At 45.8% G+C, this 23926-nt stretch overlaps 1 protein-coding gene across 1 annotated transcript in view; it reads left to right on the top strand.

The window, feature by feature from the left end:
* TBL1XR1 (TBL1X/Y related 1) overlaps positions 1-23926 on the top strand; it is a 179271-nt gene that overhangs the window by 133769 nt on the left and 21576 nt on the right. Inside the window, exons 4-5 of the mRNA XM_090050604.1 lie at positions 15127-15229; positions 22676-22821. Of these exons, the coding sequence (XP_089906730.1) occupies positions 15172-15229; positions 22676-22821 (204 nt within the window). The 5' untranslated portion in view covers positions 15127-15171. The remainder of the gene's footprint in view (positions 1-15126; positions 15230-22675; positions 22822-23926) is intronic.

Below are 23926 nucleotides of genomic sequence, written 5' to 3'. Positions count from 1 at the left end.
AAGGTCTGCAAGTGAAAAAATGTTGAAAACCACTGGTGTAGATAAACCTTAAAGATGGCTTTGGGAAATTACTTTGTATTTCACTGCCCAAGGCTCTTGGTAACTCATCCTAGCAGGTGTCAGCAGCAAGAGCTGCTGGAGTTTCACTCTCTCATTGTTATAGGTGCAGCTCATTACTTCACCTAGAGTATCAGGTAGGTGGAAGTTGTAGTAGTAAGGGTTAACTCCCTTACTACAGACTGGTTGACTGACCACTTCCTGTCGATGACATCAGTTTGGGTCAAGGGTTAGTTGTTACAATAAAGGCTTAATGAGAAGAAGGAATCTCCCTGCCTCTTCCTAAGATCCAGAACAACATATGGTGTCAGAAGTGGTGAATCCTGCCACCAACAGGAAATCAAACGGGTGATTCCCAACTGACAAATCTGACTCTAGCAGCAGCTGAATCCAGTGTAGACCAGAGCCAGGTGCCTCTACCTGCAGCAAAGCCCAGTACAGCACTGAGGCTGGCTACAGAGACCACACAAACACTCAAAGTTGTATCACCAAAACAGTTTGATTTCCAATCCCCTGGACTGTGGCCCTGTTGGATCAGACGTTTTAATTGCTTCAGGGAAGTGTCGGGCCTGGACAAACTGTTGGAAGTTTACCAAGTGAGTGCTATGGGAGATCAGGTGGATGAAATTCTGCTGTCGTTGCCTCTTACAAATGCAGAGAAAAAGCAATATGCTGCAGTGATAGAAGCATTAACTGATCATTTTCTGGGCAAAAGAAATGTGATTTTGGAACAAACTAGATTCAGTCTCCATAAGCAGGAGCCTTCAAAATCCGTAAACAGATTTATCACATCTTTGTATGTAATGGCCAAATCTTGCCAATATGGGGAGCTTAAGGAGGAGCTAGCCCTTAGTTTTGGGGCTTCATGATACAGAGCTCTCTCAAAGATTGCAGTTGGACCCTTATTTCACACTCCAGAAGGCTATCACATAGCCACACAGGCTCACTAATCAGAGGTAGTTAAACAGCAACAAAGAGAAATCAGGAGTGATTCTCAGTCCTCTCACGCATTAGTTGGTGCCATGCAGACTGTAAAGGAACTACAAACAAATAGAAACAGAACTGACGGACACAAAGGACACAGGAAACGGTCCCACCAGCACCCACAGCAGCAAACAACTGGGAAAGGAGGCCAGTGCCGCAGGTGTAGACAAACTCCAGAATGTATTCATGCTCAGTGTCCTGCTGCGGAAGAGATGCGTCTTTGTATCTTTAATGCAAAGATGACACTGAAACGGAAATGTAGAAACCAGGAAGTCTACGTGATTAGTAATCTTGCTGTGCCTTTACTTGGCTTACAGGCACTGCAACTTGTCTATCAACTAGATGAAATAGTGGACCAGAAATCCTTGGAGCAGTACTACAGAACCAAATACTCATCGGTCTTTTCTGGTCTGGGAAAAATGTCAGGTGAATATCAGATACGCCTGATATCAGATGAAAGCTGATGCCATTCCATATCCATTAACTACTCCAGGACAGGTACCTGTGCCACTGATGGACAAAATTAAAGAAGAGCTAACACATGGAGGAAATGGGAGTAATTACAAGCACTGAAGAACCTACTTCTTGGTGTTCTGGGATGGTGTTTGTGGCTAAACACAATGGTAAGCTTAGGATATGTGTTGACCTTGCACAGCTGAACAAGTGCGTATGCAAGTAAAAACATTCTTCATTCCACAGAACACACCTTGGCTTAACTTACAGGAGCTAAAGTTTTCACAAAATTGAATGCTTGGGCAGAGTTTTGCAGCTTCCCCTAGCCACTGAATCGTCCAAGCTAGCAACTTTTATTACTCTATTTGGATGCTACTGGTTTAAACTGCTACCTTTTTGGAATCTCATCGGCTCCTGAATTCTTTCAGTTTGAAATGTCACTGGTTATTGGATGGCCTAGAAGGTGTTCTTCGCCATGCCGATGATATTTTGATTGTTGGGACCACCATGGCACAACATGATGCGAGAGTGGATGCAATGCTCAGAAAACTCTGAGAAGCTGGAGCTACGCTCAATAAAAAGTGCACCTTTGCTACTTCACAGCTCGTATTTGTTGGACATTGGATTATACCATACAGAAGCCAACCAGACCCATCAAAAGTTGCAGCCATCAGGGGGTTTCTAGAACACAAAATTGCACAGACTTTTCGGCATTGCCACATACTTGGGCCATTTTGTGCCAAATTTGGCTGCAATAACAAAGCCTTTAAGAGCCCTCTTAAGTGACAAAAACATATGGCTCTGGAGACTGCTACAGCAGGTAGCCTTCAGCAAAGTCAAATCTATACTCAGTTCTTCCCTGATACTGGTCCAGTATGATCCTACACGAGAAACTTGTATTGCAGCAGAGCTTCATTACATGGGTTTAGAGGAGTGTTACAGCAACCTCAGGAAGCGGGCCACTGGGCCCCTATTGCTTTTGTCTCAAGAGCGCTTGCTTCACCTGAAACTCGATATGCACGAATAGAAAAAGAAGCACTAGAAGTTGCATGGACAGGTGAGCCTCTCAGAACTTTCCTTGTGGGCCTGACTTTTTCTTTACAAACTGATCACAAGTCACTTGGGTCTCTTTTAGGGAGACAAAGTTCTCGATGAACATCCACCAAAAATCCAGAGATTTCACCTCGGAATGCTGAAATTCACCCATGATATAGTACACATTCTAGGAAGAGAGTTACAAAAAGCTGATACTCTTTGTAGGGCAACATGACACTCCACTGTCTCTGGAAGAACTCCTCCAGGAGCGAGATGTTGTTGTTTACATGGATATCCATATTTGCTTCGCTACAAATGAGACTTCAGGAAGCTCAAGAAGCTGATTCTTTTTGCTAAAGAAATACTGCTTGGAAGAGTGGCCTCAGATACTACTCAAGGACTGTGAACTGGCAAAGTACCAACAAAAGCGACTCAATCTTCATGTTGTCAGAGACATAGTCGTGTTCCACAACAGAGTACTGCTACCTTCAACACTACACCGAGAAATCTTAGAGAAGGTTAATGATGCTTTCCAGACAGTTTGGTGGCCCTCCATCTGTGATGACGTACAGACCTTGGGTGGTCAGTTGTAAGGTTTGCGCTCAACACCGACGAGTCCACATGGAGCCATGCCTTAGGACAGACTTACCAGATCACCCGTGGCAAATGTTGGGAGCTGATTTATTTTCTTGAAAGGGTTCTGTTTGCCTTGTTTCCTATTACTTGGGGATGGTATAATTATAGAGCACCACAACAGAGTTATAATGGCATTGAAGAGCATATTTGCATGCCATGGCATACCTTCGGTTTTAAGAACTGATAATGGCCCACGAGTTTTCTGGAGCCATGTACAACCCTCCCAAGTATGATCAATGACTTGGTTCCAAAACTTGTTGATCCACAGGAATTTTGTGAGAAAAACAGATAAAGTACTCTTGGAGATGGAATTATGATGCCAGGCATGCTTCAAGACGTACCTGCTCTTTCACCCCAGCAGGACGTTTGGACACCAGATCCACAGTCCGAGGCACCATCCAGGCTAGGGCAGATACCCCTTGTTTGTAGTGGGTAGAGACGCCTAGTGGTCTCCTCCATCGGACTCAAACGTTTTCATCAAATTCCACCTGTCTGTTATGTCTGGACATGCCTCAGTTCCGTTGAAGAGATTAGACCTGTGACTTAGTCTGATCTAAATGACTAGATTTACCAATGTTTCTGCTTTGTTTAGGTTCCTTTTGTAACTGTGTATCAAGTTATCTCCTGAGAGGGGGGGATACAGTAGTACTGGTCAACTTCGTTACTAAAGAGTGATGTCATTGACAGGAAGTGGTCAGTCAGCCATTTTGGGTCAGGGGTTAGCTGTTACAACAAAGGCTTAATGAGAACAAAAAGTCTCCGTGCCTTTTTCTAAGATCCAGAATAACACAGAAGTGCCCCTTCCAGAACAGGAAGCTGGGACATAAGAAATCCTCCAGGCAACTCCTGCTTAGCACTCTTAATTGGTTCCCGAAAAACCAAGCGTTAAGCGAAACCAAAAGTTTTGACAAACCAAGATGGCGACCATGAGCGTTAAAACGAAACTTGCCAAGTGCTAAGTGGAATCGGGTACGAATGTAAAATGAGCGTTGTCATGAAACAGCGCTAAGCAAAACAGCACTAAGTGGGGGTTGCCTGTACTGGGCTCATGAAGGAAACGCAAGATTGTGTTTGTTTTGGTGTTATTGAATCTGAATCACAAGAAGGTATTATGTGTATACTTACATGCTTTTGTTGACTTGGGGTAGGTGGGTTTTCTTTTGAACCCACAACCTGATTGTTCTTTGCTTTAAAAAATAAAATAAAATTAAGCTTCTTATTGTGGACAGTAATATTTTTGACCTAGCAGTTACCCATACACGAAGTGAGCGGGGTTGAATTATTTTCATATGGGGGAGTACTTATGATCCACTTCGTTAATTATCTGTGAGTCATCTAGCCTCCAAAAAGGTCTTGACAAGATGAAAGCGTGAGTAGTTTTCTTTCATGTTGCATCTCAAGCACTACTCTGACATGGTTTAGGTTTTTTCTAAGTAACATTATACAAAAGGTTCGAGCAGGCACAGAATACAAAACATTAAGATATTAAACAAGCAAAGGAAAACAAGGACATTCTTGAGTGCCAACTAGTGCCAAGGTGCTGTCAGACTTTGTTGACTTGACTTCAGCATGAGTGTTGTCAGTCACAGCCCAGTTATTTGTGTCTTCCATGAAGGAGATGCAGACCCTGGAGGATATCAGCAGCTGACAAAACTTTTTTTCAAATGGTCTGGATGAAGGGGAAGAGAGGAGACTCCTAAGCAGCATTACTGCTGAAAGGGGTTGGTCAGGTCAGGTCAGGTCAGTCCCAGGGCAGCTACAACTGTTGGGGCACCTTAGATGCTGTAACAACCCTCCTCTGCTGTCCTGTGTTTGACTAGCTTCGTGCACTCTGCCAGTTGATGCCCCGGCCAGTTTTTAATATTGGTTTCCTCAGCTCTTCTGGGTCTAGCTCTTTTCTTTTTCCCTCCACGGCACCCTGCATCATGGTGTTGGTAAGGGTGACCGGCCTTCTCGTGATGCCCAGGTTCCTTCGTCGCACAACCTCCAACGACCGTTTGTAGGTTCCAGTTTCATGACTGATTTGCTGCTGGACTCAGTGTATGAGAAACGTTTCAAATTCCAAGGGATTGGGGAAACGCAGGAGGTTTTGGTTTGTGACAAACATATAGCAGTCATGAGCGCGACAGCAACTCCTGCTGCCCATATTAATTATTAACATATTTAATATTAATATTGGTCATTAATAATAACTATTAAGTGGTGTTGGTAAATACACATTTACAGCAGCCCCCCCCCCCCCCCCCCCGCCCCCACCAGTCCACTACTATTGGTATGTAAATGGTATCATTTGAAGAAATAAATAGTGGCCTGTCTGTAAACTCCGTTGACAATCAGCTAGACTAGGAAAGGGTTTACTTTGTTCATTTTGAGAACACAGTTATTGTTTTGTGAAAAGAAAGAAAGAAAAGGTTTGGAATGCTGTCCTTCAATAAGAGCCCTTATCAAGTGTGTTCCCCACCCACCAATACTTTTTAATGCGTCAGGCCTTTTTTTCCTTCTTCATTGGCAGATCAGTCACTCTACAGTTCAGCTGTCGGCACTCCTACATTTCCTAGAAATTTAGAAAGTAAAGCAGACTAAGTACGGCCCTTCTGAAGCAGACTTCTTTTTAAGCAGTGGGTATTGATCCTGTGACACTTCTGTTATCCTGACTTTATTTCCATCGTACCAAATGACTGATGTAGATTTTATCAGATCCTTTGAAAAAAATATAGATTGCTGCAGGAGAGAAAATGGTAACAGTCCTTTTCTTACAGGCCTGATTTATTCATATTGCAAAGTAGAGGAATACTGTGGCATAAACAAATCTATTTGTAAATATATGTTCACTTTACAAAAATAGGTTAAACGTTTTTTAAAGTGCCAGAAGAAGAGATTTTTGAGGATATTTAGATGCATAATTCCCTAAATACCTTTAAAAATCCAGCACTAGATGTTTCTTTATGCCTAAGTCACATTTACAAAAAGGATTTAGGAGCCTAACTCCTGTTGATTGTCAGTAAGACTTAGAAATCTGTGCACCAAAGTCAGATTTGAAAATATTACACATCATTACCATTCAAAGGTGTTACTTTCAGGGGATATTTCCTGTCTTTCCTCTGAATTTACTGTACTGCTCTGATTTAATGTTGTCAGTCTTGGACTTGTGATTTTTGGGAGGGCCAGCCAGAAGATTAGAAAAAAGACTTGTATATAGTTAATATTAAATTGCAAATATTTAAAGAACATTTTAGTGAACACTTCTAAATTAAACTGAGCATCAGTAGGCAGCTAAGTGCATTCAGCTACCAAGGGATTTCATGTGAATTCCAGTCGTTTTTTGGTACTTATCTGTCTGTCTTTCCCATTATTTAAGGACAGTTCCAACATAAATAGCAAAGTTAATGTAGCATAAGTGCTGAAAATATATACTCATCTTACTCATTTTCCATGATTGTATAGAAATCCATGCAGGAAATGCATGGGAAATAAAATAAAGGAACATTAATACATTGAATTCACTAAAAATTAGCCATCTTGTTTGCTTGCCTCTTTTATATTTTTTCCTCTTCTTTTACTCTTTCCACATCTTGCTTGTTCTTCAGTCTTCACTTGCTAAAGCAGCCAGCCACCATTTATGAGCTCTTCTTACTACTCTAAGTAGTAAGTAGTCCTGGGGCCTTTTTTTCACAGATTCACAAAAGCTTACGGCTGTTCTGCTGTTAGGGAGAACAGACTTCCCTTGACTTTTAGCTTACCTAATTGGTGTTCATGTATATAGAGTTTTCTCCCAAAGAAAAAAACTAAGTTGAATAGCAAGTAGTGGGTGGGAGTTGATTTCTGTGTTGAGCACTTACATTGGTGGGGCTAGCTATTCCAGAATCAATTCTTAACTGGACACACAGGATTTCAGCTTGTAGCGCAACCTTAGTAGCCTTGAAGCTGCTCAGATTTGTGCCCAGTGGTAACAGTTTTCAAATGATTACTTGAACAGTTAAGGTTGCTGGAGTTGAAGGCCATACCCAGCTACAACTCCCATGTCAGGAGGCATGGAGAGAGTTGACTTGGATTGGTGTTGGCTACTCTCCTGATGGTTCATCTGCAGCAGAGTAGCTGGCCAAGCTTGCTTTGCTGCTGCTTTAGGGTAGAAATGGACATCACCAAACCGAAGTGGACATGTCCTTCCACAGCTGATCTGCTTTACTGAGTGACATGCATGTTGCCCCTTGTCCTACATCAGGGGCCCAAAGCAAGATAAGGGGTGATGTGTTCCCCTTGCCCAGGGATTCCCTGGGTTCCTCGCAGCCTCATGTGGAGTCCTTTGCTGACCTGTGCTTCACATGAAGGCACAGGTCAGCATAGGTCTCGGCTCAGGGTAGCACTGGAGCCAGGGGATCCCCATTGTCCCATGCCCTCCTGTGGGGACTTGTGCTAACCCGTGCCTTCGTGTGAAGCGCAGACTGGCTTGGGTTATAGCAAGGAGCTAGTGCTGAACCAGCTTCGACTGGGCACAGTGGGCATTTATTCACCTACCTCTTTGTCCTGCAGCGCACCAGGGATATGCCACTCGATCAATCGAGTCTGCTCCATATGCAAGCTGATGCGGACTATGCTGCAGAGTGTGTGGTTTCTTAAGCAGCAAAATGCATATCAGCATGCAGAAAATGGCGGTGCGCTTTTGAACTAAAACCCCTTTGATGCATTTTAGTTCAAAAGTGCGCAGCTGCCATTTTCTCAGCGCTGACGCACATTTTACCACTTATACAACTGCAGGCGATGCAGTGCTGGGTGCTTGTCAAAGCGCCTAGCGCTGCAGCGCTTCCATGTGTAAAAATGCCCAGTGGGAACTGAGACCTAGTTCCCACTGTACACTCTCATGGGATAGGAGTTTCTCAAAGGAAAGATTTATGGCCCCTTGACTGCCTTCTGTGTTTACCTCCTCATCTTCAACTGCATTGAATTTACCCTCTAAATCTTTGTCTGGGGTTCCAAAATTCCTCTTTGCCCTTTGTTGCCTATAGGGCTTTTCAGCTACCTTGAAGTGGCCAAATTCAGTGGTAGAATGATTGTATGTGCTGATCTGGGGGTAACGAGTGATAAAGCTGTCTGTATCAGCTTTGAATTTATGCTGGAGAAAATGGATAATATACAAGGATCCTGAAAGACACCAAAGATTTCTACAGCCTTTTTCCCGTTATAGATCTTTAATCTTTTAATGTCCTCATCAGGCAAATTGTGTGTTTATTTAACATAACATTACTTGAAAAATAAAGAAGTCCATGTTTCAGAAGTCTGTGTTACACTGCCACCTTTTGACAGTTATATTTGACAGCAATTCTTTTGTGGGACAAATGCCAGTAATTTTTCCTTATTTCACCAGACATCTGGCTGGAAAACAGTTTGAGCCAGCCTTGAAAAATTCTGACTTGCTTACTTGGCCAAGGTGACTAACACTTTTGACAGGCAAATTAAATATTAGTTTTACCTTATCTTTCGATTATCAGGGTAAAGGACAGATGGCAGACACGTTTGTATGACAATTTTGCAATCCTGCTTTGAAGGTAGACCTTCACATATTAATAAGGCTATTCATCTGTTAAATATCAAAGATTTGTAGTCGTATGCGATTGCCTCATACTGTCTATTCTATTTTTTGAAGCAACGCGATCTTAAAAATCAGTAACAGTGATAGGCATATAATAAGGAAATATTACCGTTATGAGTGTGTGTGTGTGTGTGTTACAGGGTACCTTTTGGAAACTACCCTTTATTCTGGTAGGTGAATGTTGTTTCCTTATCCATGTAACTCTTCCTCTTTAGCTAGTTTGAATCAGAGCATTATATATACCAGCTTTGATAAGAAAACATTGTTTTAATGTAGAAATTAATGCCTAGTAAGTCATTAAATACAGTAGGCCACATTTTTTGTGTGCAGCATGGTTGAAAACTATTTTCTATATTTTTATAATAAGCAAGCTGTATCAGTTTATTTACACCTGTTATAAATTTGTAAACTATTATAGCAATTACAAAATTTACTTGCTTGTCTTGTAAGGCAAGACAACTAAGCTTTCAGCCAGGCCATTCTAGATATGTGTCTTCAATGTTTACCCAGAAACAACTGAACTCCCCACCTTTTATTTTATTTTATATTTTTTACCTTTTCATTCCTAGTATGTTAATGACTTTAGTGACAGTAAAGAGGCTAAGAATTATTTTGGGGCGGGGGCGGGAAAGGTATTAACATCTCTTTAAAACCTGGATCTTGGGTGCTGTTAGCTAGCAATCCTTAAGCACTTAAATTTTTAGCATTGTTATTCCTTCAAAAGAAAGAGCTTTGTTAGTCTTCAATGTTACTAGTTAACCTGCCTTCAAAAGAGAGAGAAAGGAGTTCAGGAACTGCAGCTGAACTTCCTCATTTAAAAGAAAAAGGCCTAGAAAGAATGTTAAGTCTTTTATACTGTAGCAACCTTGTGACCCTGATCATGGGGGTTTTGGTTTAGATTTTGTGCTAACTCCTCCTCTTGGAGCTCTGCCTCCTGCGGCAGTAGCACTGAATGACCACACAACCATCCTATGTGTAGGAGCAGCAGCCTCAGGTTTTATTCCTGTTCTGTGAGGCAGAAGGCAGGGTGGGATGTTACGGTAGGACCTAGTGGTTCAGACAGAAATGACATTTGTGGGTGACAGCCTGTCTTGTCAGATGCTATGAACCTGACTTTCTACCTATTGTATTTACTAATCCTGGAGTAGAGTACTGATCTGAGACGGGCAGTGGCTCAACTCCGGCTTCAGCTCCAGGCTCAGGGGATAGGAACTTGCTTTTTTTATATTAAAGAAACTTGTTATTCTCAGTGTCATGGGGTGGGGCCGCTGGGGCGGCCGTGATCCCCCTTGTACCCCCTTACCGTGTCACATGGGCGACCTAGCACCCTCTTGTCACGCCCGCCACATCTTTGCTGGTATGGTTCTGTAAGGGAGGCTGCCTACGATTCCCTTGTCCACGGTAGTATGCTGGCACTATTCCCCGTCCCTTATAGGGTGACTCGGTGAACCCCAGCCTTAAGGGCTATGCGTGCCTCCTGCCTCCCCTTCAGCACGCCCCTAGCCTCGGAACTGTTCCTGGACGTTCTTAGGTCCTTGCCCTTCGGCGCCCCCCTCTGGCGCCCCTGGGCTTGTCTCACACCCGGCGCCCCTTCTCTGACGCCCCAGGGCTTGCTGGCCCTCTCGGGCCCGCTGGCAATACTCTTCCAATCAGGCTCAGGCGGCCTGAGCCTTACCTGGCCCCCTTGACCCTTTGGGGTCCTCTCTGGTCCACACCCCACTGGGTGTCTGACGGTTACATGCACCCGCTCCTGGGGCCTGTGCCGCACCTCTCGCGCTCGTTGCCCCCTCTGGGGCCTGTGCCGCGCCTCTCGTGCCCGGGGCTCAGGTGGCCCGTAGCCGTGCCTGGCCCCTGACCCTTCCTCTGGGTCATACGCCCTACTGGGCTTGCCCCCTCTGGGGCCTATGCTGCGCTTTTCACGCTCGTTGCCCCTTCTGGGGTCTATGCCGTGCCTCTCACGCCTTGGGGCTCAACCCCTATACACCGAGCGCCTCTACGGCGCTCACTTGCCGTGCCCACTGTGGCACTAGAGTCCCCAGCACTATGGAGCTCTCTGGGACTCTCTCCTAGTCCTACACCTGGTTGGGGCTGAGGTGACCACAGCCGTGCCTGGCCTCCAGGACCACTGTCTTGGTCCCTTGCCCTACTAGGGCTTCTCTCTCGTCTCGCCCCACAGGGCAGGGGTCAACACCCCACAACACGCGTGCCACTGGCGCAAACAGCTGTGCCCGCCCGGCACCGCTAGCTATGCCCTGCTGGGCACCAGGAACCCCCATATTGTTGGGGAGCTCCCATGAGGCCTCCTCACGCCCCTACAGCCTCACCCGGTCCTCCGGTATATTGGTAACCAAACCCAAAGCCAAACGGCTGTAACATAGAGACAATAAGCCTCCAGGCTTGTAACTCAACTCAACAAACTATATGCCAGCCAGCTATAACCCATCATAAGCCCCTGAGCTTATAATACCAACTCCCGCTCTATGCTGGCGCTCTCTCCTACCTCCATCAGGGTTCTCTTTACCCCTGCAGCATTGCAGCCGGTCAGACTGCAACCATCGACCCGAGCTGCTCAGCGCTCCTGCGGCTGCCAGAAGGGAACTGCTAGCTAGGCTTTGGCCTAGCTGTTTATAAGGGCCTGGCCCTGCCCCTTTTGGTCATGTGACCAGCCAGGTTGCCCCAGCAACCCACATCTGTGCTGCTTCAGGGAGCTTCAGCAGCCCTATTCCTACTGCTAGTAGCAGGCACCCTGGTGCCCTGCTACACTCAGTCTGTGAATTAATCGTAGAATCATAGAAAATTAGGGTTGGAAGGGACCTCAGGAGGTCATGTTAGTCCAGTCTTCCGCACAGAGCGGGACCATCCCCATATATATCATCCCAGTGAAGGCTTTGTCTAGCCAAGTCTTAAATACCTCTAAGAATGGAGATTCCCCAACCTTTCTGGATAACCTGTTCTAATGCTTTACTACCCTCCTAGTGAGAGATTTCTTCCCGATATCTAACCTAAACTTCCCTTGCTGCAACTTCAGACCATTGCTCCTTGTTCTGTTGTCTGCCACCTCTGAGAAAAGTGCTCCAGATGTGGCCTCACCAGTGCTGAATAGAAGGGACTAATCACTTCCCTCAAGCTGCTGGCAGTGCTCCTACTAATGCAGCCCAGTATGCTGTTAGTTTTCTTCGTACCAAGCCACACTGTTGGCTCATATTCAGCATACTGTCCACTTTAACTCCCAGGTCATTTTCTGCAAAGCTGCTGCTTAGGCCAGTCGATGCCCAGCCTGTACTGGTACAAAGATTTGTTCTATCCTAACCACAGGACTCTGCACTTGTCCTTATTGAACCTCATGAGATTTCTTTTCGTCCAATCCTCCAATTTGTTGAGGTCTCTCTGAATCTTAGCCCTACCCTCCAGCATATCTACTACTCTCCCCAGCTTGCTGTCATCTGTGAACTTGATAAGGGTGCACTCTCTGCGATCTTCCAGGTCATTGATGAAGATACTGAACAAAATTGGTCCCAGGACCTACTCCTGGGACAGTCCACTTGATAGCACCTAGCTAGACTTCGAACCCTTTCAGTCCAGTAATCCAGCCGGTTTCCTATCTACCTTACAGTCTATTCATCTACCCTGTACTTCCTTAGCTTGCTTCCAAGAATGTCGTGGGAGGTCCTATCAAAAGCCTTGCTGAAGTCAAGGTATATCGTGTCCACTGCTCTTCCTGCATCCACAGAGCCACTCATCTTATCATAGAAGGCAGTCGTGTTGGTCAGGTATGACATCCTTGGGGAATCCATGCTGACTGTTCCTGATCACCTCCAAGTGCTTAGAAATGGAGTCCTTGAGGACACACTCCATGATTTTTTATGGAGGGGGAGGTGAAGCTGTGACCAGTCTATAGTTCCCCAGATCTTCCTTCTTCTGTTTCTTAAACATGGGCACTATATTATCCCTTTTCCAAGCGTCTGGAATTTCTCCCAGTCATGACATTTCAGAGATAATGGTCAGCAGCTCTACAGTCACATCAAACAACTCCCTCAGCATCTTTGAGTGCATTGCATCCAGCCCCGTGAACTTTCTGTTCAACATCTTCATCAGTGACTTGGACCAGGGGGTAAAAAGCACCCTGTTCAAATTTGCTGATGACACTAAGATATGGGGGGACGTGGGCACACTAGAAGGGAGGAATAGGCTGCAGTCAGACCTAGACAGGTTACAAGGGTGGGCAGATGAGAATAGGATGGGATTCAACACTGACAAGTGCAAAGTGATGCACCTGGGGAGGAACAACCGGCACCATACCTACAGGCTGGGGAACTCCCTTCTTGTCAGTACAGAGGCGGAAAAGGATCTTGGAGTCATCATTGATGCCAAGATGAACATGGGCCGGCAGTCTGGGGATGCAGTCAGGAAGGCCAACTGCACCTTGTCGTGCATCCACAGATGCATCTCAAGGAGGTGATCCTCCCCCTCTACGCGGCACTGGTCAGGCCGCAGCTGGAGTACTGCGTCCAGTTCTGGGCGCTGCACTTCAAGAGGGATGTGGACAACATGGAGAGGGTCCAGAGGAGGGCCACTCGCATGATTGGGGGCAGAAGGGGAGGCCCTACGAGGAGAGACTACGGGACCTGAACCCGTTCAGCATCCACAAGAGAAGGCTGAGGGGGGATCTAGTGGCCTGTTATAAACTAGTCAGGGGGGACCAGCAGGCATTGGGGGAGTCCCTGTTCCCCCGAGCACTGCCAGGAGTGACCAGGAATAAGGGTCACAAGCTGGCAGAGGGTAGATTTAGGCTAGATATCAGGAGGCGCTACTTCACGGTCAGGGCAGCTAGGATCTGGAACCAACTTCCAAGAGAAGTGGTTCTGGCTTCTACCCTGGGGATCTTTAAGAGGAGACTAGACGAACACCTTGCTGGGGTCGTTTGACCCCAGTACTCTTTCCTGCCATGGCAGGGGGTCGGACTTGATCTGCTCAGGTCCCTTCCGACCCTAGAAACTATGTAACTATGACTTGTACACATCCAACCTATCTAAATAGTCCTTTAACCTGTTTTTTGGCCACTGGCTGCTCACCTCCTCCCTAAACTGTGTTGGCAAGCGCAGTAATCTGGGAGCTCACCCTTGGCTGTGAAGACTGGGGTGAAAAAGGCATTGCCTTTTCCACATCATCAGTCATTAGATGGCCTCCCCCATTCAGTAAGGGAACCCACGGTTTTCCTGATCTTCCTTTTGTTGCTGACGTACTTGCAGAAACTCTTCTCGTTACCCTTTACGTCCCTTGCTAGCTGCAATTCCAATTGCACTTTGGCCTTCCTAACTTCATCCATCATTGATAGCCTTTTTAATGTACCACAGTTGTGATTTGCCGCACCTTTGCTCTCACAGTCCCAATTCCTAAATACAGACAGTCAATAATGCCAAATTGTGTAAAAGTCTGATTACTACTGAGAGTCTACATTGTTTTCAGTAATTTATCTCAGGTTCTCAAAGGCAAAAGGCTCACTTTGCCTCCTTTTATAATGAAAGCTAAGATTCTTTTGAGCACTTGTTTGAATTACATACTGGTATATGCATGCAGTGAAGTAAGCCCAGCCTTCTGTCAGAATAGATGTACTTTTTGTTCATGAATACACACCACTTGTAGAACCAGTGTCACTTTTCAGATACCAAGTAAAAATAAAATGCGTATCCAGTTATCTGTGTATCTGCTTATGCCCCCCATCCTTTAATTATTGATTAAAAGTAGATTTAAAGGAACATGATCAGGTCAATATTGGTCTGAAATTGGTATTCTGTTTTATAAATAATATGTTTTTGCAAAGCCTATGGTATGACCATGAGTTTATTTTATTTTAGGGGAAGCATCTGTCTTTCATAAACAAATAATGCCTTGCGGTGTTTGCTGTTCAGACACTGCGGCATTGTGATGTTGCTTGACAGTCTGAAAATGAAATCAGTTAGGAAGTAAAAGTGAGATTACATATACAACTGTGAAAGCACATATTCCGTTTTCCTTGTCCACTTGGAGAAATACTAATAGTGAAAAAGAAATGATTTAAAAAATGCTACAAATTACATTACTTGCAAGTGTGAGGTCAAACCTGACATTGCTTGATGTAGTTCATCAGATTAGCCAGTTAAGGGTCTGGCTTCTTATTTAATAGTTGTCTGCCATAAATGATGTTTTAGAAATGTTTTAGAAATGAATGATGTTTCAGACTGACTTTTTTTGTGAAATAAATATTATGAAATAAAATTAGCTTATTCAGTATTGCTGAGAGGTTATCTATTTATGTAAACGGTTTGTTGGAAACCTACACTAGCTATCAAGAAGCGCCTGCCTGTCTGACTTATGCTACTTTTCTTTGTTTTTAGGGTTATATCCTTCGCTGTGACCTCATGGTTTAAGTGGGACTAAAGATGAGTATAAGCAGTGATGAGGTTAACTTCCTGGTATATAGATACTTGCAAGAATCAGGTGAGTAGTCCATCTAAATTCTTTTGATTTTCAAGAAATAATTAATCTGTAACTGGCTCTGCTAAATGCAGACTAGATTTATAATTTCATCTGTAGGTGGATGCATCTGCTGAATATGAATTGTTTCTGTGTTTGTGTGTCCAAATCAGGACACTTGATCCTAGTAATTTGCCTCCTACAGCTTAACTGGTTTTAGTCATTTTAATACTGTTCAGGTGCCAGACAACTCAGTGATGTCATTTGTGTGGAGAGGATTTTTTTGGATGTCTTGGATAGCCAAGATACTTTGTACCATTTGGTCTGGGGCCACTTGCTATCTAGTTCTGTTCTGGAGTTCTCTGAATAGGTCTCTTGTGGGATGAGTTTCTTGGTAAAATGTAGCCAGGGAATCAGAAGACATTAGTCCATTTTGGAGGAAAAGGGCATCACTGAAGGAGATCATAATGTACCTACTATAAACGTGGTTAAGTAGGTTACTATAAAAATACTCCTTCTGGCAAGGGACTTACTGTGTAGAGATTCTAGTCTGTTTTAACTACCTAATTTTAACTACCTGTTTTAACTACTAGTGTAAGATTAGCAAAAGTCCCCTGCCTCCCAAAGCTAGTGGTAGAGCAAAATCCTAATACCTGTTATACTCAAATGGAAGCATTTTATGTCTTCTTGTGTCTACCCAGCTTTCTGATATATGCAAGAAAAATAGAATGTCCCTTTAGATAGTTGGTGATATTTACTGTCTTCTGTTTGAAAAGCTTCCAGAAACCAACCACAGCAGCGGGGTATAGCCCAGGGGTAGGCAAAATTGTGGATCTGGTTGGCAGCCAGACTCCATTTTCCAGCAGTGCCTGCCTGCCTGTGGGGCTGGGGCTGGTTTCCATGGAGACCCCAGCGGCAGCTGCACTGTGGTAGTGCAGGGCTGAGGTTTCCATGGAGACTGGCCCCAGCAGCGCTGGCAGGGCAGGGAGCTGCTCCAGGGCCAGGCTGGGATCTTACAGTGGTAACAATACAATCTAGAGCAGGGGTGGGCAAAATACAGCCCGCGGGCTGGATCCAGCCTGTGAGGCCATTCTATCCCACCCGCAGGGCCCCTAAAAAATTTAGAAAATTAATATTTATCTGCCCTTGGCTCCTGTCAAAAATGACAGGAACCAAGGGGAGTAAGACGTAGGGGAAGCCTGGTGGGCTCCCACAACAGCAGCTGCCCCCCCCCCGTTGGAAGCCCCAACAGGTGCTTCTGGCCTGGGAGCACGTGTCTGCCCTGGCGGTGCCAGAACCTCGGGTAAGGGGAGGACCGCAGGCAGGGAGGGAGCCTGAGGAAAAACTGAGCGCAGGCGGGGGAGAAAGCGGCCTCTCACCTGCCCTGTGGCTGGCATCCCATGCTGCAGCCGCTCACAGCCCGCATGGGGCTGCCTGTGCTTGCTCCGGGCAGCCCTGCTGGCTGCGAGCGGCTGCAGCAGGAAGCACCGGGTAGGGGAGGGATCGTTTTCCCCTGCACTCAGTTTTTCCCTGGGCTTCATCCCAGCATGGAGGAAAGGCCCCCGCCCCGTGGCCGGTGCCTCAGGCTGCAGCTGCTCACAGCCCATGCGGAGCTGTCCAGAGCAAGCACAGAGCCCCAGGTGGGCTGTGAGTGGCTGTAGCACGGGGCGACGGGCCACTTCCCACCTCCCCCCCACCCCCACCCAACACTCAGCACCACCTTCGAACCTCACCCCACTGCCAGCCTGGGCCCCACGCCAGCTCCAGCCTCACCCGTTGGGGCTGCGCATGGCGACAGCAGCTGCAGGCCCCCCACTTGCCACACCAGGCAGTGTTTGTCAATGTTTCCTCTGGGCAGTCAGCAGCAGCCAACACTGCCCAGTGCGGCAAGTGGGGGTGCCGCAGCTGCTGCCACTGATGGGCGAGCCTGGAGCTGGCTTGGCACCCAGGCTGGCAGTGGGGCTGGATTACAAGCTGGTGCTGAGTGCATGGAAAAGTGGCCCCTCACTCTGCCCATGGCCAGCACCCTGCACTGTAGCCGCTTGCAGCCCGCATGGGGCTGTCTGTGCCTGCTCCAGACAGTGGCCCTCCACCTGTATTGCAGGGCTGGGGGGCACTGGATGTGAGTGGGTGTGGGAGCCAGCAGGAACACGGGGCCCTCACTGGTGTCCTGGGGCCAGTGCCGTGGGGCCGAGAGCAGGGTGGCAGGAACGCGAGGTCCCAGCTGGCAGGGGCTCTATGGACTGAGCCAGCTCCCCCCTTTCCCTGCTGGTGCAGCCCAGCCCATCTCCACAGATCCCTGCCAGCCTGTGCCCCACTTTGGGCCCCACCAGTGCTGTACCTGGGACATTGGTCCTAAGATGGTGACCAGGGGGCGTGGTACCTGTCAAGGGGCAGGGCTACCCGTGCTGCCCTGGACAGCCTGCCAAAACTGGGTAAGTGGCCCTCTGCCCAAAATAACTGCCCGCCCCGGTCTAGAGCCAGAGCGGAGCCATGATCTGCAGCCTGCATGGTCTAGACAGGGGCGTGTGGGCAGTGGTTTGTGGCTCTGTCCTGGCTCTGGACCACATTGTCACCACTGCAAGGAGCTGGGGCAGAGCCATGATCCTCTGCCCCTATGTGCCTGCCCAGAGCATGCAGGATGCAGACCACAGCTCTGCCCTGGCTCCAGACCACACTCTCACCACTGCAAGATCCCTGCCTGGCCCCGGAGCAGCTCCCCACCCTGCCACATGTCCTGCCAGCACCGCTGGGGCTGGTCTCCATGGAAACCCCAGCCCTACACTATCATTGGGCGGTTGACTGGGGCCAGATTCCATGAAGACCCCACCAGCTCTCTGTGTGTGTGTGTGTGTGTATGCGCGCGCGTGCGCGTATATGATTCTAATATAATTCTTTAAATATATTAGACATTAATCTCATATGGATCTCACTCAGAGGTGGATAGATTTAGGTTCCTTAACCAGTTTTGAAAATATGACTTGGATATGTTTGAAATTTTTTTACCCAGGACTTTCTTTACTAGTGACTACTGTCTGCTTTTCAACTGTATTGGATATAACCTCAATAATATACGTAGCAACTCAAAGAAGTAGTCTCCCCTTCAGGAAGCTCAGTGTAAATTCTCTTTCTGGTTTAGACCATGAGAGAAGCTCCTGTTATTTTAAGCAGCTCAGCTAAATGATCATCCAGGGTATGATGGGGAATGAGATAATACACTAACCCATCAGAAAACGGAGAAGTCTGCTTCAGGAATAGGGAGCTGCTGCAACTACCAAAACCCTGATAGCAGTAGTGCTGCGAGTTGCTCTAGACATGTATGCTTCTTTCTATTCAAACATCATCTAGATCTGAGAATTGTTTAATGGCTTCTGGGAGATTTGGAGGCTAGAAACTAACTCTGCAAGAGATCATCCAGCTCTACTGGCTTACTCTTTTGTAACTGGATTACTCCTCTCCTTGGACCCATACCCCTGTCGTAGGGGATAGGCTTGTGTACTCCAGTGATCCTCAGAGCTATGTCATCTGGAGCCTTGTAGTCCTTGTAGGCTCTCTCCCAGCAAACAGGTCTGAAATGAGGTCCCAGATTAAGCATGGCCCAAACTCCTGAAGACTCTGATGGCAGAACAGGCATACTTGGGGACCCACTGGCTCTTTGCAGCTGTGAAGGGTGAGGGCCACAGTGGGATGGAGGTCTCTGGTTGTCTTGGAAATCTTGCCACTGGTTTCAGGGCTCCTGTCAAGTTTGTGTGGTTGTTGCTTGCATACCAGCTTCCCCACATCAAAAGATGTTGCTCACAGGCCTCTGCCAGGGAAAAAATATCTTCCATAAACCAAGTCCTGCGCCAACAGATAAGTAGCGGTGGGGACAGCAACAGTGATTTCTGGGAGTTCCGAGTCACAAATCTGCACGTAGGCGTCGGTCATACGATGGTTGTTTTGCACTAACCAAGACAGAAGTACAATTTAGCAGCTATGGCCGTGACTGAGCAGTCCTCTTTAGGGTTTCCACTGCTCACCCTGACTGGGGGAGGGGCTAGACAAGGTTCCCTAAACATAGGCTGTCTCAAGTCCCCCTGGCTGGGTTGCCGCATCTAGTGGGACCACTCTACATGCAGCCTCAACCTACAAAATCAAGTACTGAAATTTCCCACAGGGAATGTCCGCACTCTCATTGAATACCTGAACAGTAAGTGCTCTGAAAGAAGAACTGTCATAGTAGCTAGAGAAGTTGCAAGATATGACGTTGATATTGGTGCCCCAAGCGAGACCTGTTGGGCAGATGAAGGCCAGCTGAAAGGAGGGAGGAGGTTTTGGAAAACCTTGTTTTGGAAAGGAGCGTTGCCTAAAGAGAGGCTCATTTATGGGATTGGCTTTGTCATCAAGAATAAGTTTGTCAGTCCACTTTCAGAACTCCCCATTGGTATAAACGAACACCTCATTCCACCTCAAGCTCAGTAACAGCCAGCATGCTGCAGTCATCAGTGCGTACACCCCCACACTTGATGATAAAGTCAAAACAAGGAACATTTCTGCTGCTCTCTTTCCTTTGCTGGAAAGATTCTTCCATCCTTCTGAATTGCTTCCACCCCTCGCTGAAGATGTCCTCCCAAAATCCCAGTGTGGTTTTAGACCATCACGGAGTACCACCAACATGATTTTTGTTGTACAACAGATCCGGAAGAAGTGTAGAGAGCAACACCAGAAGCTGTTTATGGCATTCATTGACCTAACCAAGGCCTTCGACTCCATCAACCATGAAACCATATGGAAGGTTCTGGCTAGGTTTGGTTGTCTACTGAAGTTCATCAGTGTCCTTAGGCTAGTCAATGATGGGATGACCTCCACAGTCCTTTGCAGTGGCTCAGAGACAGACCCATTTACCATCTGTACTGGTGTCAAGCAGAGCTGCATCATCGCCCCAACCCTTTTCTCCATCTATCTTGCTGTGATTTTGATTTTCATCCAGGACTGCCTTTTTCCTGGAATTGGGGTTGTGTATTGAATGGATGGTTAGCTTTTCAACCTGCGGCACCTTCATAGCAAAACGGAAGTCTTCAAGATTGGCATTATCAACCATCAGTACACTGAAAACTGTTATATCCTTGCACGTGCTGAGACCGATCTACAGTCCACTCTTGACCTTTTTCAAGTGCTTATCATTGCGTAAGACTTCCCCTTAATATTGGGAAGACCAAGGCACCTCATCAGCCTGCCCCAGCACAAGCTGCCCTCCTCTTCCCAGACAAATTACCACTGGTGGAGAACCCCTGGAAAACATCAAGCATTTCCCATACATTGGCAGCCGCTTCTCCCAGTCAGTCAGTTTTCGATGTAAAAATCAAACACAGGATTTGCTGTGCCAGCATATCCTTCAGAAAGCTGCTTTGCTGTGTCTTTGCTGATCAAGATCTGCAGATGGAAACTAAGATCCTTGTCTACGGTGTAGTGGTAATCCCCACACTCTTCTACAAGTGTGAGACATGGGTGACATCCTGGGAAGTGCTGGCTGGTACAGATCTCAATGGCAGTGTACCATAAATCAAGCTACAGCCTACTTCAAAAAGAACCGCCTTCCTCAGGAAGGCAAGAAGAGGCGGAGGAGGAAGGAAAGCATACAACATCTCGGCCAAAAGCGGTAGCCCCCTTTCTCCCGCCCCACAAGGCACCACCTGTCATATCTGTGGAAAAACTTGCAGAGCATGGATTGGACTTCTCAGCCATATTAAACCCCACCAACAGTACCCCGCAACAGACATCAACCTTGTATTGAGGGATAACTGAAGAAGACTCTTGTGCAGAGTACTGTGCTGATCTTCAGAGAAAATCTCAAAAATTAAAATATGTATTTATTTATCAGTGACTAGGTCACAGGAATTCGTTTGATCTAGGTCAGTGGCCCCCAACCTAAAGTCACAACCCAAATCAGGGTCATGGGAGGTCCGCTCCCCTCCCCGCCTGCAGGGTTCACCCGGCACATGGTCCGCGCTGCTCTCGCTGCCCCCCATGATCCCACCTGGCCCAGGCTCTGCTGGCGCTGCTGGGCATGAGTGAGTCAGGGGAGGGGGGTCGTGGCCTGGACTTAGCATCTCAGCAAAAAAAACAAAAAGGTTGGGAGCCACTGATCTAAGCGATCATTTTCTGTATTTATCCTCGCTTATTTTTAGTGAGATGGCACGAAGACAGACTCCACACTTTTGTAATGAAAATAGATCAACTGCTAATGCATCTGTGAAGTCATGCTGACTCTTGTTTCTGGAAAATGTTACAAAAACATTATAGAGCTATAGTAGGTAGTTAACAAATTGCGGTTTTCAACTCAGTCGTCAGTAACCAGTTGCGTTCTAGTTGTAGGTCGGTTTGTCATTGGCTAAAGTGAGTGCTTTTGGGGGGTTGAGTGGAATTTTGTGGCTTCATCTGTGAGATTTTTGGTCAGAGTTGATGAAGACCAATGTGGCATCTGCCCTCTGCTCAGAGATTCCTGAGGCTGAGAGAGAGAAGCACCAAGAAGCAGTCGTGGATGGCAGAAGCTTTCCATCTCTGCCTGCCAGAAAAAAAACTTTAATGTTCCAGATGAATTTACGGAGAGCTGTTATAAATTCTTATTCCATTTCCAGATTGCTGTTGTCACAGAATTAGTGCTCAAGAAATTAATCTATTTATATAAATTTTGTAGTTCCTGTTGTCTGCAGCAAGAACTCAGTAGTAGTCTCTAAGGAAGGAGTTCTAAGGGGATAATTGTCCATAAGAGCAAAATTAATTGTCTAAAACAAATCTTTCCTTTACAAGAAATTTACCTTTTCAGGGCAATCAAATAAATGATATCCATGCCAGCGTTTCAATGTGATAAACTTTTCACCTTTGAATTAGTGTATAGCAGTAATGTGGTTTTAAGTACCAGAACACGCACAATTAAAATGCACTGTCATTAATTTAATTCTGCACTCATTGAGATGTTCTTCTGTTTCATATGCAATGAGGACAGAAATGTAACAAGTGAATTTTGGTGTGTCAGTAGGTTTGGCTAATTTTATAACCTAGTAACTTGTAATCAGGTTTACTGAAGGAATATGCTTTATCTTTGTTTGCTTCTATTTTGCTCCTACTCTAAAACCCTGTCAGGAAGGTATTTAAAAAAATGAACAGAGTAAAAAATTAATTCTTTTTTTATCTAAGCATGTTCGTTACAACTGCTAGCCAATTATAATTAACATTTGTTATGTTGTATAGTTTAAGGTTTGTATAGTTTACACATTAAAACTATAATAAAGGTAACACATATGAGGTCTCTAATTGACTGCATGGCTGTGTATGGTTTATATATTAGTTGTATATAATTATCTCGTCGTTTATACATTTGCTATACCACTGCAGTAGCTTATTTGGCTTTTACCAGAAGATCTTGCTTTCAGAAATTGTGCTGCCAGTATATAAGTGACCGTATACTGATTGTTTTCCCTTCGTCTTTAGGGTTTTCTCATTCAGCATTTACCTTTGGTATAGAGAGCCATATCAGCCAGTCTAATATAAATGGTGCTCTGGTGCCACCAGCTGCTTTGATTTCCATCATTCAGAAAGGTCTGCAGTATGTAGAGGCAGAAGTCAGTATTAATGAGGTAAGTAGCTTTCTCATTACCTGTCCTACGCAAGTGTTATATACTTGCTGGCATCACATTTTAATGCTAGTATTTGTTTCTTAACACTCTTTTGTCCTGTTCATTTATTTTTACTTCAGATGCCTTACTGCTGGTGTTCACTATGACTCCACTGGTGGAACCAGAACGAAGTGACATAATTGTGTAAGGGGTCTGCCCAGTGCAGCCACGCAGCATGGTGTGCTGGTGCACTTAAAGATCCATGATCTGTGGAGTTTTTTCCTCAAATGCAATGTCATAGTTAATCCAGAAAAGTACAATAAAATAATAGCAAAGATAAAATAGCCTCACAACTTCTGTTTTGAAGGTCATCTTGGAAGACTGGGGATTAACAACAACCACATCACAAAAGAGTCTGGAGTTCTGTTGGGTGAATAGTTCAGGAGTCTGAGAATTTGTTCAGGCTCTTTTTGCTTCCCTTTCAGTATTGGGAACAATTTCCTTCGTTGCAGGAGCACCTAGTTACTAACAGGCCCAGGGCTCCCTTTATCTTTGACCCATGATTCCCTTCTCAAGCAGTGACATTAGGATTTTCAGTAAAGATCCTTATTTGCTTTTGGATTTTCAAAGCATATGGCCTGCCTTTAAATACACGTATTGTAATCTTGGCAACTTTTGAAGAAGTTGCAGTAGAACGGCTCGAGAAGAGAGGCTGGGTTCAACCAACTGCAGTAGCTGCCGCATTTCCAGAGGTGGAGTGTCGGAAAGAAAGCCATACAGCTCTCTTGTAGAAGATTTATCAATGTAATGAAGTGAGGGGGCTCCCAGAACAAGAATGGCTTTCCAAAAAGGGGAAAAGGTTTGAATGTGGCCAGACAGGAAAGATGGAGGTGCAGACCTGTTTTACAGAGGCCTATTACTCTCTAGCAAAATCATTGGAACTTGCTGCCTTTGTTATTGTTCCATGAGTGTGCTTCCAGCAGTGGAGAAATACTGGTTGCTTGAGTTGCCATCAAGTCCATTAGCGTTTGCATCTTACAAAAGCCACCATTAATATGTATCACTTCGGTTGTGGCCAGGATACAAAATTTGCAGTAATTCTGGTATCCTCTCCATCTCCGTTGTC

This window comes from Crocodylus siamensis, chromosome 6 (genome assembly GCF_052110815.1).
Source record: "Crocodylus siamensis isolate JL-2025a chromosome 6, ASM5211081v1, whole genome shotgun sequence".
Lineage (NCBI taxonomy): Eukaryota > Metazoa > Chordata > Crocodylia > Crocodylidae > Crocodylus > Crocodylus siamensis.
Note: the sequence above shows the minus strand (reverse complement) of the source record. Positions and strands in the feature narration are given on the sequence as shown.